General features: G+C 41.7%; 1 protein-coding gene across 1 annotated transcript in view; it reads left to right on the forward strand.

Annotated features, from left to right (window-relative positions):
• LOC135543804 (transmembrane protein 132C-like) overlaps positions 1 to 20,818 on the forward strand; it is a 171,784-nt gene that overhangs the window by 122,199 nt on the left and 28,767 nt on the right. The window contains exon 5 of the mRNA XM_064971138.1: positions 19,947 to 20,090. Within this exon, the coding sequence (XP_064827210.1) occupies positions 19,947 to 20,090 (144 nt within the window). The remainder of the gene's footprint in view (positions 1 to 19,946; positions 20,091 to 20,818) is intronic.

The raw sequence follows: 20,818 nt of genomic DNA on the forward strand, positions 1-20,818 counted from the left end.
AACGATACGTGCTTTCATGTCAGAGTCTCCAAAAATCTCTAATAACACCAGAAAAAGTTGATAAATTTGTCGCTAGTCAATTTTTGGAAAATGTGTCGCTAGAGGAGTCTGAATACTCACTAAATATAGCGACAAAGTCGCTAAGTTGGCAACACGGCTTGAATAAAACTACAATTACTTGTTAATTTTTCAAGAAACAAGCCTGAAACCCATTCTAAAGACTGTTGACATCTAGTGGAAGCCATAGGAACTGCAATCTGGGGCCTATTTTATTGTATATCCCATATAGGCTAGCATTGAAAAGGCCTGTGACCTCCAAAAAAATAATTCCAGATAGATTTTCCTCTGGTTTTTGCCTGTCAGATCAGTTCTGTTATACTCACAGACATTTTAACAGTTTTAGAAACTTCAGAGTGTTCTCTGTCCAATGCTACCAATTATATGCATATCCTAGCTTCTGGACCTGAGTAACAAGTAGTTTACTTTGGGCATGTCAGTCATCCGGAAATTCAGGATACTGCCCCTAGCCCTAAGAGTTAAAGCCTCCATTGTACCGAAATGTCATTTAAAAACAAATTGGTTTTCTAGCAAGCTACTAAAATAAACCCATCCAATTTTTAAGAGTGGGCTCTTTGCCTTTTTGTGGATTAAAACCTAACATATTTGGTGGATTGACAATGAATCCATGTTTAAAGTATCCTCCTTTTTAAGTCATACAGAGTTGGCTGCAATTTCAATTTCATCCTCCAGAAAGGCAGATCTAATGAAATAGCTAATAATATGGATAAACTCCAAAATACTGATAGAGAAAAAAAAAGTTATGCCACACAAGCAACTTACAAGGAAACAACAACAGTGTATAAAATTGCATGTTCATTACAAAATTATAACTAATTGCGGCTCTGCCAAAAAATTGGAAGAGACAATTACTTATAGAAAAATTGCAAGAATTAGTCTGTCCGCCACCCATTAAAAATCATAAATCGAAAAATGTATCAGTTTCAATTAAAGTGACCTTATACCTAAAAAAAAAACATTCAAGTCAGTTGGGAACAGGTTTTTATGTCCCAATACCTTGGCATTGGGTTTATGAACTGACATCTAAAACATCAATAGACATGTTAATCCATTTGTTTCAATTTAAGCTGTTACATAAAATACTTGCTACAAAAATTGTGTTCAATATATGGGGCATTGAACAGGCAGCCTTGTGCAGACTGCCACGAGGAAACAGAATCAATAGAACATATTTTCTGATACTGTCCATCGGTGGCTGGCTTTTGGAGTCAGGTCCAGGAATGGATCTTATGTCATGATATCAGGGTTCAGATGGACCTGCAAATTGTATTGTTAGGGAATCTGAAGAAGAAAAAAAAAATCCATGGGAAATATCATTATACTCTTGGGTAAAGTATTTATTTTTAGTGCAATATCTGTAGAAATGTTACAAATAGGGAGGTTCAGTACCCTCGTTAGACATAGTAAAATGGAGGGATGTATTGCAAAAGGGAATAGCAACATGGCATTATACTGGGAAAGATTAGTTCATCTGTGGACTTCGGAGGGTTGGAGTTAAGATCAGAATGAATGGTGGATTGGCTGCTGTGGGTGAAAATTGTCAATTCGGAATGTACAATTATTTAACTACAGGAACCGTAGATGTCAGTGAAATAGCTGTAAGTAGCAGTAGAAGTAATGTTTCCATTAGTTTACTCGTGTTATTATTATTTTTTTTACATTTTATCTCTGTGCCGTAAGGAAGCATTTCACTGTTAGTCTACACCTGTTGTTTACAAACAAAATTACATTTGATTTGATGTAAACTTATGAAAACTGATGATTCAACTAGCCTACTATTTCCTTCCCTAGAAAGGTTGTAAATTACTAACATTTCTCTGTGAGTGATGTCGTTGATGAAATGCCATTTTCCTGCTTTTTCCCTGACTGACATATGGTTCTTGTCATTCCATTTATCAGCCAAGTCATTTCCAGCTTCCTGCTCCACTCCATACATTGCTGTGTCTGATACATAATGAACAGAGCACACCGCCTCCATCCCTGGCCATAACCATTAAAAAGATAACATTCTCAGAATGTATTGGATTTACTGGTTGGAAACACTGTTTATTTCTCTGGTGTGTGTGGAGATACAGAAAACAGGCTTTTCCCTCTCTCCTCAGCTTTCCGTTATTTCCATAGGTTAGAGGTGTGTGATTATGTAGGCTATGTGAGAATGTCAGTGTGAATGAATGTATGCCGAATAGAATAATATTTTTTATTTGAACTTTGTGAATTTGAATTGACTGAAGCACTTGGTTTTGAATTGGTCAATTTAGTGCCCTGCATTTTTCTACAATGACCTGACCATGAAACATAATTTTCAATTTTAAATGAATTGGAGGAATGATTCAAAATTATATGCAGGTGAACAAGTGGACCACCATGGGACCTCTGGGTGGTGGAAAGTTTTCCTTAGCATTCTATCCATCTCAATGGGCTCATCAAGTTGCAATGCAGAGCTTTGAGTCTCCATGGATTATGATATCTAGTCAATGAATAATGCAGGGATGTTCAGACCGAGTCATGGCCATAGATGAACTCTAAAGTTAGCCTGGATATGGACAGCCCCAGTGGACTAACATTAGGGACTCTAAAGCAAACTGAAGACATTGAGATTGGCCCTGGAGAATAGTATCAGGCTGAGATATACCTTCAGTTCCTTATCCCAGATCCAGGATCAGCTCTCCTGATCCCTAATCTCAGATTAACCACAAGGAGGTCAGAGTCATTCCACAATAGGAGGCCTAACAATAACACAATAACAAAGCAATAATACAAGCCTGTTATTACCCGACTCCTCCAGACACTGAGAGATCTTTTGTTGACCTTTGACCCCCTTAATGTGTTCAACAGCCCTTGGGCAGTCTTTTCCCTGTCCTTAAGTCTCCTTAGGTCGATACCCAATGAGGATGTGAATTGAAAGCATGCCTGCCATCCTCACGCACGCTACCACACAGCCAACTGCTTAAAGGGAGCCAAGAGCACAGATCAATACTCTTCTTACTCATCCTCATGTTTGTGCATGTGTAGCACATGGGGATGTGTAAAACTTACTTCTCAGCCTGAGGTGTCCCCACTTGCGCCAGCGAATAGTTAGCTTTTCACATGGCATCAACTGGTAAAATTCTTCAAGAGGGCGGTCGCGTGTGCTAGCAAGGCAGAAGTCCTGTGTCGACCCTGGGAAGGTTCACCCGGGGTATGAGTGTTTTAAAGCCCTTCTATCTGTGTCTGTCCTTGAGGCCAACTACGTATATCAGAGCTGTGGTTGGTCTTTACAAACGAATCATCCACCTCCCTATCAGCCCTCCCACACCCCAACCGCTCAGAGGTGTAATGGCCTTTTATTGATTCCCTCCCTCCTCCCTCTCTCTTTCCTCTCAGTGTGCAGGCTGTTAAGATAAACTTGTGTGTGAGGAGGCAAGCCTCCCCTGCTGGGGTCTGTGTGTGGTTTGTGTGTGGGAGGAAGGAGCAGGGCGTGGGATCCCATGCGTGTGTGTGTGTGTGTGTGTGTGTGTGTGTGTGTGTGTGTGTGTGTGTGTGTGTGTGTGTGTGGGGGGGGGGGAGGATCAGTGTGTGTCTGTCTGTATGTTAGTAGGAGGTCGGATGCAGTGGATCGCTTAGGCTAATCAGGCAGGAGCCTGGGGATCAGTGTTTACCAACTGCTGGGCCAGAGCGTTGTACCAGGGGCCATAAATGAGGCATGTTTTCCACCAGCCACTCAGCCCAAGGAGCGCCCAGGCGGCAGGGTCAGGCCCCAGGAGCGCCCAGGCGGCAGGGTCAGGCCCCAGGGAGGAGAGGGGGGACAGGGAGAGTTGTGGGTTAGCCGAATGGTTCACATGCCACCCACATAACTCCCGCTGTCACAACAAATCTCACTTAATTTCACACCCCCAAGGCCACCAGATAGGAAGGAGATTGAGCCCTCACGGAGGCAGAGCTGAATGCTAAGGGAGTCAAAACACACAGCCGTTCTTAAAAACACACACACACACTTCTTCTGAAGACATAAGCACACCCTTAAAGGTCTCTCAAAAACAGACGTAAACATAGAAACACACACACACTGATACTACTCTTGAATACATACAGTACACACTACGTCTAGAGCAGGGTTCCACAACAGGCGGCCCGGGGGGATCAGGGTATAGTATCAGTGTGCCATCCTCCTTCCTCCCAGTTCTTCAAGCAAAAATACATACATGAAATTATTATATATTTTTTTCATTGTTGTACGTAAAAGACTGGAAAAACACCAGGAAATCAGCTCCAAGTGATTTTAATTTTGGAAATCTGTTCCCGAGTAGTCCCATGTATAACAGAGAGATACAGTTGAAGTCGGAAGTTTCCACACACCTTATCCAAATACATTTAAACTCAGTTTTTCACAATTCCTGACATTTAATCCTGGTAAAAAAAGTCCCCGTCTTAGTGCAGTTAGGATCACCACTTTATTTTAAGAATGTGAAATGTCAGAATTATAGTAGAGAGAGTGATTTATTTCAGCTTTTATTTATTTCATCACATTCCCAGTGGGTCAGAAGTTTACATACACTCAATTAGTATTTGGTAGCATTGCCTTTAAATTGTTTAACTTGGGTCAAATGTTTCGGGTAGCCTTCCACAAGCTTCACACAATAAGTTGGGTGAATTGTGGCCCATTCCTCCTGACAGATTTGGTGTAACTGAGTCAGGTTTGTAGGCCTCCTTGCTCGCACACGCTTTTTCAGTTCTACCCACAGATACTCTATAGGATTGAGGTCAGGGCTTTGTGATGACCACTCCAATACATTGACTTTGTTATCCTTATGCCATTTTGCCACAATTTTGGAAGTATGCTTGGGGTCATTGTCCATTTGGAAGATCCATTTACAACCAAGCTTTAACTTCCTGATTGATGTCTTGAGATGTTGCTTCAATATATCCACGTAATTTTCCTTTCTCATGATGCCATGTATTTTGTGAAGTGCACCAGTCCCTCCTGTAGCAAAACAACCCCACAACATCATGCTGCCACCCCCGTGCTTCACGGTTGGGATAGTGTTCTTTGGCTTGCAAGCATCCCCCTTTCTTCTCCAGACGTAACGATGGTCACTATGGCCAACAGTTCTATTTCTGTTTCATCACACCAGAGGACATTTCTCCAAAAAGTACCAACTTTCTCCCCATGTGCAGTTGCAATCCGTAGTCTGGCTTTTTTATGGCAGTTTTGGAGCAGTGGCTTCTTCCTTGCTGAGTGGCCTTTCAGGTTATGTCAATATAGAACTTGTTTAACTGTGGATATAGATACTTTTGTACCTGTTTCCTCCAGCTTTTTATTTTTAGGTCTTGGCTGATTTCTTTTGATTTTCCCAGGATGTCAAGCAAAGAGGCACTGAGTTTGAAGGTAGGCCTTGAAATACATCCACAGGTACACCTCCAATTGACTTAAATTATGTCAATTAGCCTATCAGAAGCTTCTAAAGCCATGACATAATTTCCTGGAATTGTCCAAGCTGATTAAAGGCACAGTCAACTTGGTGTATGTAAACTTATGAACAACTGGAATTGTGATACAGTGAATTATATGTGAAATAATCTGTCCGTAAACAATTGTTGGAAAAATCACTTGTGTCATGCACAAAGTAGATGTCCTAATCGACTTGCCAAAACTAAAGTTTGTTAACAAGTCATTTGTGGAGTGGTTGAAAACAAGTTTTGACTCCAACTTAAGTATATGTAAACTTCCGACTTCAACTGTATATAAAATCACCATGGAGACAATGTTCATGAGCGAACTGTACAGCATGCAAGGTTTTAAGATGGCGCCGACATATATGGCAGCTCTGCATCTAGCTCCTAAGCAACTTTGCAGTTTTTTTTGTGTGTGTGTTATTTCTTACATTATTAGCCTTTTGGATGTCAGAGAGGCGGTAACTCACTAGCATTACGACCAGGAATGAGACTTTTCCGAATTGGATCCTTTGTTCGTACCCCCCAGGCCAATTTAACTTATTCCAGATGCTGCTCCAAAACACCTGTCGGCAGAGAAGAGGTATTCTGAATGGACTTTTAGTCCGACTCTGGAAGTGTGTACACCATCTACCACTTCCGAGTATATTACTCGCTAATGTTCATTCTCTGGATAATATAGTCGATGAGCTCTGGGTGAGGATCTGCTTCCAGAGAGACATCAGGGATTGTAACATGGCTCTCTCGGGATATACTGTTCCCGTCCATACAGCCAGCTGGGTTCTCAGTACACAGCGCAGGCAGTAATAAAGAACTCTCCGGAAGGGGAATGGCGGAGGTGTATGTTTCATGATTAACTACTCAATGTGGGATTGTGATAACATACAGACACTCAAGTCCTTTCGATCACCCACCCCAGAATACCTCACAATCAAATGCAGCCATATTACCTCCCAAGAGAATTATCTTTGGTCATAGTCACAGCCGTGTATATTCCCCCTCAAGCCGATACCACAACGTCCCACAAAGAACTACACTGGACTTTATGCAAATTGGAAATCATATATTCTGAGGCAGCATTTATTGTAGCTTGGGTTTTAACCAAGCAAATTTGAGGAAAATGCTACCGAAGTTCTACCAACACGTTGACTGTAGCACTCGCGCTGGAAAACCATTGGACCACTGCTACTCAACTTTTCTTAATGCCTACAAGGCCATCCCCCATCCTCCCTTTGGCAAATCTCAATTTTGCTCCATTTTGCTCCTCCCTTCCTATAGGCAGAAACTCAAACAGGAAGTACCCGTGCTCAGGTCTATTTAACGCTGGTCTGACCAATCGGAATCCATGCTTAAAGATTGTTTTATTCACGCACCCTGGGATATGTTCCGCGTAGAAGAATATAAGGCACGACAAAGCCTCTTCACACTCAGGAGGCTGAAAAAAATGGGCCCTCAGAATATACGGATACCGCGACTGAGTTCATCAGGAAATGTATAGGAGTTGTTTTACCCACTGTGTCTATTAAAACCTACCCAAACCAGAAACCGTGGATAGATGGCAGCATTCGGACAAAACTGAAAGCACGAACCACCACGTTTAATCATGACAAGGTGACTGAGAATATGGCTGAATACAAACAGTGTAGTTATTCTCTCCGTAAGGCAATCAAACAGGCAAAATGTCAGTACAAAGACAAAGTGGAGTCCCAATTCAACGGCTCAGACACGAGACGTATCTGGCAGGGTCCACAGTCAATCACGGACTACAAACGGAAATCCAGCCAAGTCACGGACACTGGCTTCTTGCTTCTGGACAAGCTAAACACTTTCTTCGCCAGCTTTGAGGATAACACAGTGCTACCAATACGGCCCACTACCAATGACTGTGGGCTCTCCTTCTCTGTGGACGACATGTTAACCCTCTCAAGGTTGCCGGCTCAGACGGCATCCCTAGCCTCGTCCTTAGGGCATGCACACACCAGCTGTCTGGAGTGTTTATGGACATATTCAATCTCTGCCTATCTACGTCTGCTGTTTCCGCTTGCTTCAAGGTGTCCACCATTGTTCCTGTACCCAATAAAGCAAAGGTAACTGTACTAAATGACTATCGCCTTGTAGCACTCATCATGAAGTGTCTTGAGAGGCTAGTAAAGGATCATATCACCTCTACCTCACCTGACACCCTAGACCAACTTCAATTTTCTTACCGCCCCAATTGTTCCACAGACGATGCCATCGCCATCGCACTGCACAGTGCCCTATCCCATCTGGACAAGAGGAATACCTTTGTAAGAATTCTGTTCATTGACTGTAGCTCAGAACTCAACACTGTATTACCAAACCACAAGCTATCCACTGACACGAGCCTACTAGACTAGCTAATTACCTTCTATGTTCACATTGAGGCTAGCAACATTAAACCATGCATGAGAGCACCAGCTATTCCAGATGACTGTGCGATCACACTCTCCTTAGGAGGTCAGAGACCTGGCAGTGTGGTGCCTGGAAAACAAATTCTCCCTCAATGTCAGCAAGACAAAGAAGCTGATCGTGGACTACAGGAAACTGAGGGCCGAGCATGCCCCCATCCAAATAGATAGGGCTGTAATGGAGCAGGATGAGAGTTTCAAGTTCCTCGGTGTCCAATTCACTAAGCAATTATCATGGTCCACACACACCAACACTGTCATTATTAGGGCACGACAAAGCCTCTACAGCTGCACCATTGGAAGCAACTTGACTGGCTGCATCATTGCTTTGTATGGCAACTGCTTGGCAACTGACAACAAGGCGCGACAGAGGGTAGCATGTATGGCCCAGAACATCACTGGGGCCGCACACCCTACCATCCAGAAACTTTATACTTGGCAGTGTCATGGATTGCTCTCTCTGCTTTCACATTGAAAACGGTACCGATGCAAGTCTGGAACCAACAGGACCCTGAACAGCTCCTACCCCCAGGCCATCAGATTGTTAAATACAGTGAGCTCCAAAAGTATTGGGACTTTGACAATTGTGTTGTTGTTTTGGCCCTGTTCACCAACACTTTGGATTTGAAATGATACAATGACTATGAGGTTACATTTCAGACTGTCCCATTTTATGGTACCAAAAGTATTGGGACAAATTCACTTCAATTAACCTTTATTTAACCAGGAAAAGCTCATTGAGACCCAGCGTCTCTTTTTCAAGGGAGACCTGGCCAAGAAGGCAGCAACAGTCAATACATTACAGAAATAAAACATAGGACAATGCCATTCAACAACATTCATTCAGTGGCACTAACATATATAGATGGATTGTAGACTATTCCATGCCTCTGGTGCACAAGATGACAAGGCAGTCTTGCCTAATACTATAAATATTCTGGGGACTTTAAGTAGCAACCACCTAGCAGACCAGTTATGGTAACTGCTGGTGGTGAAGAAGACCAGGCTACAGAGGTAAAGAGGGATTTTAACCAAAAGGGCTTTGTAGAACACATACAAATGTAGCTTTCTGCGCATATAAAGTGAGGTCAAACCTACCATTTGGTACAAGGTGCAATGGTGGGTGAGTGACTTTGCATTTGTAATAAAGCGCAAGGATGCATGATAAACAGAGTCCAGACTCTGTAAGATGGAGGAGGCTGCATGCATATTCAACAAGTCACTTATTATTGTTGCAATACAATAAAAAACATAAATAAAACATTACAGAGAGAAAAGTGGCCTGAACAAGCTTCTGTTGTAATAAGCAAGCATTATTACGGAAATAAAAACCCAATTTCAATTTAAGCTTCCCCACAAGATTATCCATATGAACTTTAAAGGACAACTTGTCATCCAACCATATACCTACAGTATGTATTTGTAGGATGACACTTTTTCAATGGATAAGCCACCAGATGTGACAATGCTATCCTTCTCTGGCTGAGTGTGAGCTCTGGTAAAGGTCATGAATTTGGTTTTTCGTACATTCAAGACCAGTTTGAGACCATAAAGGGAGGCCTGCAGTGACTGAAAAGAAGTCTGGAGCTCTTCAACAACCTGAACCAGAGAAGAAACACATCAATATATGACTGTATCATCTGCATATAAATGCAACTTTAATGGTTGCATCCCATTTCCCACATCATTAATAAAGATTGAGAACAACACAGTAGCTAAAGTACAACCCTGGGGCACACCTATATTAATCTCAAGCAAGCTAGACTTGTGATTGTCAGTATATACACATTGTGTTCCGTCAGAAAAATAGTCCCTAAACCAATTTACTGCCACTTCACTGAGGCCAATGTTACTGAGTCTAGCGAGCAACAATTCATGGTCAACTGAATCAAATGCCTTTGATAAATCAACAAACAGAGCAGCACAATGTTGCTTTTTTATCAAGTGCATTAGTGATGTCATTTGCCACTGCCATAGCTGCAGTTGTGGTGCTGTGCCCCGATCTATAGCCAGACTGAACCCCTCTCAGTATGTTCTTTTCAATTAAGACGTTTTTTTAAACTGTGAGTTCACTAGGGATTCATAGACTTTGGCCAGGATAGGGTTTTTGGAGATAGGATGATAGTTATTAGCATCTGAGTGTTACGGTTTTCTTCTATCTCCTCCTCTGAAGAGGAGGTGTAGCAAGGATCGGACCAAAATGCAGCGTGTTAATTTTGATACATGTTTAATAATGATGAAACATGAACAAAACAAGAAACTTAACACAAAACCCAAAACAGCCTATACTGGTGCAAACTAACACAGAGACAGGAACAATCACCCATGAAATACTCAAAGAATATGGCTGCCTAAATATGGTTCCCAATCAGGGACAACGATAAACACCTGCCTCTGATTGAGAACCACTCCAGACAGCCATAGACTATTCTAGATAACCCTAATATATCACAATCCCAATAACTACAAAAAAAACAAGACAAAACACACCACATAAATAAACCCATGTCACACCCTTGCCTGACCAAAATAATAAAGAAAACACAAAATACTAAGACCAGGGCGTGATACTGAGGGATCTCTACCCTTTAGCAGTGGGAGGACATAAGCTGATTTCCAAATGCTGGGTATGGAATTGGTCAAGAGACTCAAGTTGAAAATGTGAGCCTCAGGTTCAGTAATAATACCAGCTGCTAACTTTAAGAGGTAGGGGTCCAGGTTGTCAGACGTTTTAGTGTCTATTGCCTTGAGTGCATATATAGCTCAGCATAAGAAACAAAGGCTCAAAGTTTAAATGGTTCACATGAGTGGCTATGTCATAGTTTACTGTAAAAGAGCTTAAATTAGAGGCAGGAGCATTTGTATGTCTAGCTTGAGGCCAAGAGACATTTCTCTTTCTAATTCATTCTGCCAAGTTATCTGAAAACCAGGGATTGTCCCTTATTCCACTGTTTCTACATTTCTTTACAGGGGCATGCTTATCACATTTCATATAAAAATCGTCCTGGGCATTGTCAACATCGGGAATCAGACTTACTCTGTCACTAATATAGTACAGATCATGTAAGAACTCTTGCTCATCAAACTGTCTAAAATAACGGGTTTGGCTTTGGTAATTTGTGTATTTTGAACACAAGCAATTGCACAGTGATCACTAACATCATTACAGAATATCCCAGTTGATGTGTATTTGTTAGAAGAATGTCCAATGGCATTGATTTGTTAGGTGCTCTGGGATTCCGTCTTGTAAGCGCGTTAATTAAATTGCGAGAGATTCAGAGTCACACAGTTCTTTAGAAGGGTCTGATACAGATGTAAGCATGTCCCAGTTAAAATCTTGTAAAATAATGAATTCAGAGTAATTTAGCTTGTGCAGTACATCAGAAAGAGGGTTAAGTGTGTCTCCCGAAGCCGAGGGTGGTCTACAGGAGCCGACTGCAGTGACGTGGGAGTCCTTATATACATTCACTTTAACTGCAAGCAATTCAAAATGTTTGGCTTTGGTAATCGAGAGAATTTCAGAGGTGTTAAACTTTTGGATTTCACATAAATTGCAACTCCTCCTTTACTCATCTGATCCATTCTAAAAACAGTTTACCCATCAATAGAAAGTTATTTGACACAGATTTCTTTAGTCAAGTTTCTGATAAAACCATTATGTATGCATTTGTTGTATTGGCCCACATTTTAATCATGTCTATTTTTGGAAATAGACTTCTGAGATTAACAATCATGAGACCAAAACCTACTCTGTTTTTAAAATCATAGGGAGTTGGTAGAGATGCATGGTATCTACTGGACCAGGGTTTGGTTGCACATTTCCCGAGATCATCAATTAAAGCATAACAATACATATCAGCTGCCCAATGCGTGAGGACTTGGCACAGCAAGCACCATTGTCAATAAAACGAGCTGAGTCTTTCGAGCAGAAAAAAAGTAATTCAAGAGTTTAAGATTTTGGAAGTATGCCATCAAGTGTAGGCCTAGTTGCATTTGAGAGTGGTACAAATGTAATTGCAGAGAGAGACCAAGTTTCTTGTGGTATTGACATGTTCTCGTCGGGGTGTTTGCAAATTGTAGGGCATAAGGCGAAGCTAATTCACTCACCCATTGATCATTCAGCCTATTTAATCCAGGATGGCATTGAGTACACAGAGATGCATACAAAGCTCTCCTCCGCCCTCCATTTGGCCTATCTGACCATAATTCTATCCTCCTGATTCCCGCTTACAAGCAAAAACGAAAGCAGGAAGTACCAGTGACTCGCTCAATACGGCAGTGGTCAGAGGATGCGGATGCTACAGGACTGTTTTGCTAGCACAGACTGGAATATGTTCCGGGATTCATCCAATGTCATTGAGGAATACACCACCTCAGTCGTCGGCTTCATCAATAAGTGCATCGATGACGTCGCCCCCACAGTGACTGTACGTACATATCCCAATCAGAAGCCATGGCTTACAGGCAACATCTGCATCGAGCGAAAGGCTAGAGCTGCCTCTTTCAAGCAGCGGGATACTAATCCGGAAGCTTATAGGAAATCCCGCTATGCCCTCAGATGAATCATCAAACAAGTAAAGCGTCAATACAGGATTAAGATTGAATCCTACTACACCGGTCCTGATGCTCGTCGGATGTGGCAGGGCTTGAAAATTATTACAGACTACAAAGGGAAAACCAGACGTGAGCTGCCCAGTGACGCGAGCCTACCACATGAGCTAAATGCTTTTTATACTCGCTTCGAGGCAAGCAACACTGAGGCACGCACGAGAGCACCAGATGTTCTGGATGACTGTGTGATAACGCTCTCAGTAGCCGATGTGAACAAAACCTTTAAACAGGTCAACATTCACAAAGTCACTGGGCCAGATGGATTACCAGGACGTGTACTCAAAGCATGCGCAAAACCAACTGCCAAGTGTCTTCACTGACATTTTCAACATCTCCCTGACCGAGTCTGTAATACCTACATGTTTCAAGCAGACCACCATAATCCCTGTGCCAAAGGAGGCGAAGGTAATCTGCCTAAATGATTACCGTCCTGTGGCACTCACGCCAGTAGCCATGAAGTGCTTTGAAAGGTTGGTCATGGCTCACATCAACAGCATCCTCCCGGACACACTAGACCCACTCCAATTTGCATACCACCCCAACAGATCCACAGATGATGCAATCTCAATCTCAATCGCACTCCACACTGCCCTTTCTCACCTGGACAAAAGGAACACCTATGTGAGAATGCTGTTCATTGACTACAGCTCAGCATTCAACACCATAATGCCCACGAAGCCCATTACAAAGCTAAGGACTCTGGGACTAAACACCTCCCTGCAACTGGATCCTGGACTTCCTGACGGACAGCCCCGAGATGGTAAGAGTAGGCAACAACATGTCTGCCATGCTGATCCTTAACACTGGGGCCCCTCAGGGGTGTGTACTTAGTCTCTTCCTGTATTCCCTGTTCACAGATGACTACGTGGCCAAACACGACTCCAACACCATCATCCTGTTGCCTAGTCACTTTATCTCTACCTTTATGTACATATCTACCTCAATTGCCTCATACCCCTGCACATCGACTCTAAACTTGTGTAATTATTTTTACATTTTTCTACTTTCTTTTTTTTCTCTGCATTGTTGAGAAGGGCCCGTAAGTAAGCATTTCACTGTTAGTCTCCACCTGTTGTTTAGCAAGCATGTGACAAATAACATTTAATTTGGAAATATTGCTGTTACAATCCAGTAAATTATACCTGATCTCAGATGAGCTTTGGAGACTTAATTCATTATTGCAGTTATCTTCACAGTTCAAAGAGAATGAAAACATGATTAGGCGATATAGATGCAATGGAATAGTGCAACAGAATAGTTTAGTCAGTGTATAGAAAGCCTTCATGTCACACAGTAAATCTGTTCTGATGTTGATGACTCAGTGTATATGTAGGAGCGGTCAATAAGGGCATTGCTTTATGATTAACTACTTCTTACTTAACTGCTTCTTCATTGACTCTCAACTGGCAGCTTCATTAAAATTGTACCCGCAAAACACCAGTCTCAACGTCAACAGTGAAGAGGCGACTCCGGGATGCTGGTCTTCTCGACAGAGTTGCAAAGAAAAGCCATATCTCTGACTGGCCAATAAAAATAAAAGATTAAGAAGGACAAAAGAACACAGACACTGGACAGAGGGAACTCTGCCTAAAAGGCCAGCATTCCAGAGTTGACTCTTCACTGTTGACATTAAGACTGATGTTTTGCGGGTACTATTTAATGAAGCTGCCAGTTGAGGACTTGTGAGGAGTCTGCTTCTCAAACTAGACACTCTAATGTACTTGTCCTCTTGCTCAGTTGTGCACAGGGGCCTCCCACTCCTCTTTCTATTCTGGTTAGAGACAGTTTGCGCTGTTCTGTGAAGGGAGTGGTACACAGTGTTGTTCGAGATCTTCAGTTTCTTGGCAATTTCTCACATAGAATAGCCTTAATTTCTCAGAACAAGAATAGACTGTTGAGTTTCAGAAGAAAGGTCTATGTTTCTGGCCATTTTGAGCCTGTAATCGAACCCACAAATACTGATGTTCCAGATACTCAACTAGTCTAAAGAAGGCCAGTTTTATTGCTTCTTTAATCAAAACAATAGTTTTCAGCTGTGCTACCATATTTGCTAAAGGGTTTTCTAATGATCAATTAGTCTTTTAAAATGATAAACTTGTATTAGCTAAAAAAAATGTGCTGTCGGAACACAGGAGGGATGGTTGCTGATAATGGGCCTCTGTACACCTTTCTGCTGTTTCCAGCGACAATAGTCATTTACTACATTAACAATGTCTACACTGTATTTCTGATCAATTTTATGTTATTTTAATGGACAAAAAAACTCCAAAATGTTCAATATAGTAGTGTATATAGTTTGTATAAGCTGGAAGCTGTAAGCTAGTTTAAGTAGAAACCTAAGTGTTGTTGTTCATTAGTTTAATCCAATTAGGTGAGGGGTGGTAGGGTTAGCAGAAAATAATACATATATATGTATATGCATGAATGTATACAGTACCAGTACAAGTCAAAAGTTTGGACACACCTACTCATTCAGGGGTTTTTCTTAATTTTTTAAAACCATTTTCTACACTGTAGAATAATAGTGCAGACATCAAAACTATGAAATAACACATATGGAAGGATGTCGTAACCAACAAATTGTTAAACAAATAAAAATGTATTTTATATTTGAGTTTCTTCAAAGTAGCCATTGCCTTGATGACAGCTTTGCGCACTCTTGGCATTCTCTCAACGAGCTTTAATGAGGTAGTCACCTGGAATGCAATTAAATTAAATTAACCGGTGTGCCTTGTTAAAGGTCAACATGTGGAATTTCTTTCCTTCTTAATGCATTTGAGCCAATCAGTTGTGTTGTGACAAGGTAGGTGAGGTATACAGACAATTGCCCTATTTGGTAAATGACCATGTCCATATTATGGCAAAAAAGCTCAAATAAGCAAAGAGAAGGCAGTCCATCATTACTTTAAGACACGAAGGTCAGTCAATCCGGAAAATTTGAAGAACTTTGAAAGTTTCTTTCATTGCAGTCACAAAAACCATCAAGTGCTATGATGAAACTGGCTCTCATGTGGACCGCCACAGAAAAGGAAGACCCAGAGTTACCTCTGCTGGAGAGGATAAGTTTATTAGAGTTACCAGCCTCAGAAATGGGCAATTAGGAGACTGCGTGAATCAGGCCTTCATGGTCGAATTGCTGCAAAGAAACCACTAAAGGACACCAATAAGAAGAGACTTGCTTGGGCAAAGAAACACGAGCGATGGACAATAAACCGGTGAAAATCTGTCCTTTGGTAAAATTAGCCCGACATTGAGATTTTTGGATCCAACTGCCGTGTCTTTGTGAGACGCAGAGTAGGTGAACAGATTATCTCTGCATGTGTGTTTCCCAGTGTGAAGCATGGAGAAGGAGGTGTGATGGTGTGGGGGTGCTTTGTTGGTGACACTCTCTTTGATATATTTAGAGTTCAAGGCACACTTAACCAGCATGGGTACAACAGCATTCTGCAGTGATACGCCATCCCATCTGGTTTGTGCTTAGTGGAACTATTATTTGTTCTTGAACAAGACAATGACCCAAAACACACCTCCAGGCTGTGTATGGGCTATTTGACCAAGGAGGAGAGTGATGGAGTCCTGCATCAGATGACCTGTCCTCCACAATCACCCGACCTCAACCCAATTGAGATGGTTTGGGATGAGTGAAGGAAAAGCAGCCAACAAGTGCTCAGCATATGTTGGAACTCCTTCAAACCTGTTGGAAAAGCATTCAAGGTGGCAACCTCATGAAGCTGGTTGAGAGAATGCCAAGAGTGTGCAAAGCTGTCATCAAGGCAAAGGGTGGCAACTTAGAAAAATCTCAAATATAAAGTGCCTTGCGAAAGTATTCGGCCCCCTTGAACTTTGCGACCTTTTGCCACATTTCAGGCTTCAAACATAAAGATAGTCTCTCGATGTGCAAAACTGATAGAGACATACCCCAAGCGACTTACAGCTGTAATCGCAGCAAAAGGTGGCTTCTACAAAGTATTAACTTAAGGGGTTGAATAATTTTGCACGCCCAATTTTTCAGTTTTTGATTTGTTAAAAAAGTTTGAAATATCCAATAAATGTCGTTCCACTTCATGATTGTGTCCCACTTGTTGTTGATTCTTCACAAAAAAATACAGTTTTATATCTTTATGTTTGAAGTCTGAAATGTGGCAAAAGGTCGCAAAGTTCAAGGGGGCCGAATACTTTCGCAAGGCACTGTATTTAGATTTGTTTAAAACCTCTCTAGCTTCCGACCTGGCCAACATCCGGTGAAATTGCAAAGCGCCAAATTCAAAAGGCAGAAATACACATAATAAGCATTCATAAAATATACAAGTGTTATGCATCGGCTTAAAGATTAACTTCTTGTTAATCCAGCTGCTGTGTAAGATTTCAAAAAGGCTTTACGGCGAAAGAATATCATGCGATTATCTGAGGACAGTGCACCGTCTAAAAAAGCGTACAATCATTTACCAGCCAAGTATTGGAGTCACTAAAGTCAGAATTAGCGATAAAATTAATCACTTACCTTTGATGATCTTCATATGGTTGCACTCACAAGACTCCCAATTACACAGTAAATGTTTGTTTTGTTCGATAAAGTCCCTCTTTATGTCCCAAAAACTCTATTTTGTTGCCGCGTTTTGTTCAGTAATCCAAAGGCGGTCACAACAGGCAGACGAATACATACTAAAAGTACCGGTAAAGTTTGTCAAAACATGTCAAACAATGTTTATAATTCATCCTCAGGTTGTTTATTGTCTTCAAAATAAATAATATTTCAACTGGACAGTACCGTTTTCAACAGAAATGAACGGTGCGCTCATGGGAGCGTGCCCAAATCAGGTCTGCATACTTCCTCTGTCCTCAGACCAAAATGGCTTTTTACTCGTCGTTTTTTCATAATAAAAGCCTGAAACCATATATATAGACTGTTGACATTTAGTGGAAGCCATAGGAACTGCAATCTTATTCCCAACCCATTGGATTCTCTATAGGCATTGAGTTGAAAAACCACATGAAAATATTTTTTTCGCCTGCCATATGAGTTCTGTTATACTCAAAGACATTATTGTAACAGTTTTGGAAACCTTAGTGTTTTAGCTTCTGGGCCTGCGTAACAGGCAGTTTACTTTGGGCACGCTTTTAATCTGGAGGTGAAAATACTGCCCCCTAGAGGTTAACACTTTTTGGTTCCTACATGATTTCATGTGTTATTTCATAGTTTTGATGTCTTCACTGTTATTCTACAATTAAGAAAATAGTAAAAAAAATAAAGAAAAACCCTTGAATGAGTAGGTGAATCCAAACTTTTGATCGGTACTGTATATATAAATATATATATTTGCAAAAATTATATATGGGGGATTGGAAATGATGCAGACAATTATATTGATAGATTGTAGATTCAATCTGCAATATTAAACTGTTCTACCCCTTAAACTTTTTTTAAATGTCTTCCCCAGATTTTAATTTACTAGGGAGAGTGGTTCCTCCACCCATATTAATCAGAGCCATTTCCCAGGTCTTGTTAAATTTATATTTTTGACAGTAAATGAAACAGTGTGGATTAGTCCCTCCTTGTTAGACTGTCAGCACTGTTGTTAGGTTCTAAGTTCTGGTACACATACAGACGGACTCTAAGGAAAGCTCAAACTAGATTTATTACACCCAACAGGATGTTGCCGCTGCATAACACAACATACAAGTCACACAAACACATATTTATAGCATCCTACTAGGAGCAGTCATCTCCTTGTATGTCTAAGATAGACAATCATTCTCTGTTGCTCGGCAAGAACTGAGTCTGTTCCTCTTATTGGTATTTTCTTGGCCCGGCCTGAGCCCAGAACTTTCATGGGCAGGGAGGTGTGTGTGTGTGCGTGTGTGCGTGTGTGTATGCGTGCGTGCGTGTGCGTACGTGTGTGTGTATGTGTGTGTGATTAGACTTCAGTAAGAGTGTTCTTAGGTTGGTTTTGTCCTCCTTCAGCTGTTGTCCTCACCTTGACCTCGATGTTGGGTTTCACATCTCTCCTTACCCTAGTTCCACAGAGACTAGCCTAGCTTGTCAGGAACTGAGACTCAACTGTTGTCCTTTGCCTACTTCCTTAGAAATATTAAAAAACAGAAAAGCAAGTACATGTCTGGACGGACACTTTCTATACTTCCCCTTTTCACTGCAATAATACACACAACCTTCAATATCCTAACCAATAACAAATTATTACTACTAATCAGGCTGATTTTGCAGGTGTCAATGGCTCATCGTGCAATTAAAACATGATCAAGTCAGACTAGTTCTCATCACTGTGTTTGCACACCCGGCCCTGGCTGCTCATCTGACTCACCTCAGCATAGTTTTGCAATCAAAGCAAAACTACACTTTTTAGTTATTTCATGGGAAGAGCTCTGGAGGCTAACAATATTTTATCTTAATAATCATTGGTTTGAATTCAGAGAGGTGAGCCAATATATTTACTTCCCATTAAAGAACGTTAGAGGTGAAATGATAGAGAGGGGGAAAAGACTGGATCCTGGTAAGAGGAATCAGCAGGGAGAGCTAGAGAGACTGGGAAAGAGAGAGAGAGCTGATATTCCATTATCCACAGCACAGCATAAAATAATATCTGTTTGCACAAAACGAGAGGGCCAACGGAAGAAACAAAGTGACAATGTGTGCCTGTCTGTCTGTGTGTGTACGTGTGTCTGTGTGTGTACGTGTGTCTGTGTGGGTTCCTGCATGTAGGTTTGGGTGTCTGTGTGGGTTTGGTGTTTCTGTGTGAGCTCCTGAACGTGTGTGTGTGTGTGTGTGTGTGTGTGTGTGTGTGTGTGTGTGTGTGTGTGTGTGTGTGTGTGTGTGTGTGTGTGTGTGTGTGTGTGTGTGTGTGTGTGTGTGTGTGTGTGTGTTTGTGCCTGCATGTAGGTGTGTGCGTGCCTGTGTGTGCCTTTACATGATGGTTGCAAACACAGAGCCTTGGGGATTAAGAGTAGATTCATTCATCTAATTATCTTTCTTCTGCTTCGTCTGAGTCACAGCGTCAAGATTACACTTATCTTATCATCACTGTTCACATCATTTAATGAAAGCAGCAATTTGCAGTATCTATGATTACAATGTTCATGATATATTGTATCATTAGAGACTGGCAATCTAGGGTGTTAATGAAACCTTAACTACTGTATAGGGATTTGACTGGATTGTTGGTGCCTTATTCACAGGGAAATGAGGATGTACAGCAGATGTGCAAGCATTTACTGACTCATTTATCGAACTCTATGACAGTTGTAGGCTAATTCCAATTAGATGACAATGTGAGCAGCTAATATTGCAATAGGCACAGTAAACAACGCATCTGCATGTCAGCGTGGTTGCTCTCCTCAGTAGAACCTAACTCTAAACTCCTCTTTTCTTCTTCTTCTTCTCAGGACACTGAGATTCTGAATACAGCTGTGCTCACTGGGAGGACAGTTGCCGTGCCAGTAAAGGTGGTCACCGTAGGAACAGACGGCACAGTTACGGATGTAACAGAGTCGGTAGAGTGTCGGTCGACCGATGAAGAGGTGGTCAAGGTGAGTGTACACTATACAGGCTGCAACCTTGAGAGGAAACATTGAACACCTTGAGAGGAAACCTTGAACACCTTGAGAGATGACAACTTCCGGCAGAGATGGCCGCCTCGCTTCGCGTTCCTAGGAAACTATGCAGTATTTTTTTTTACCCGTTATTTATTACATTGGTACCCCAGGTAATCTTAGGTAACATTCTTTGCCTCACGGAAACATGGCTCACTCGAGACACGCTATCGGAGTTGGTACAGCCAGCCGGTTTCTTCATGCATCTCGCCGACAGAAACAAGCATCTTTCTGGTAAGAAGAGGGGCGGGGGGGTATGCCTTATGATTAACGAGACGTGGTGTGATCATAACAACATACAGGAACTCAAGTCCCTCTGTTCACCTGACTTAGAATTCCTCACAATCAAATGTCGACCGCATTATCTACCAAGAGAATTCTCTTCGATTATAATCACAGCCGCATATATTCCCGCCCAAGCAGAAACATCGATGGCCCTGAACAAACTTTATTTGACTCTATGTAAACTTCCGCGATGCATATAAGGCCCTCCCCCACCCTCCTTTCGGAAAAGCTGACCACGACTCAGTTTTGTTGCATCCAGCCTATAGACAGAAATTAAACAGGAAGCTCCCGCTTTCAGGTCTGTTCAACGCTGGTCCGAACAATCAGATTCCACACTTCAAGATTGCTTTGATCACGTGGATTGGGATATGTTCCGCATT

This window comes from Oncorhynchus masou, chromosome 8, assembly GCF_036934945.1.
Source record: "Oncorhynchus masou masou isolate Uvic2021 chromosome 8, UVic_Omas_1.1, whole genome shotgun sequence".
NCBI lineage: Eukaryota > Metazoa > Chordata > Actinopteri > Salmoniformes > Salmonidae > Oncorhynchus > Oncorhynchus masou.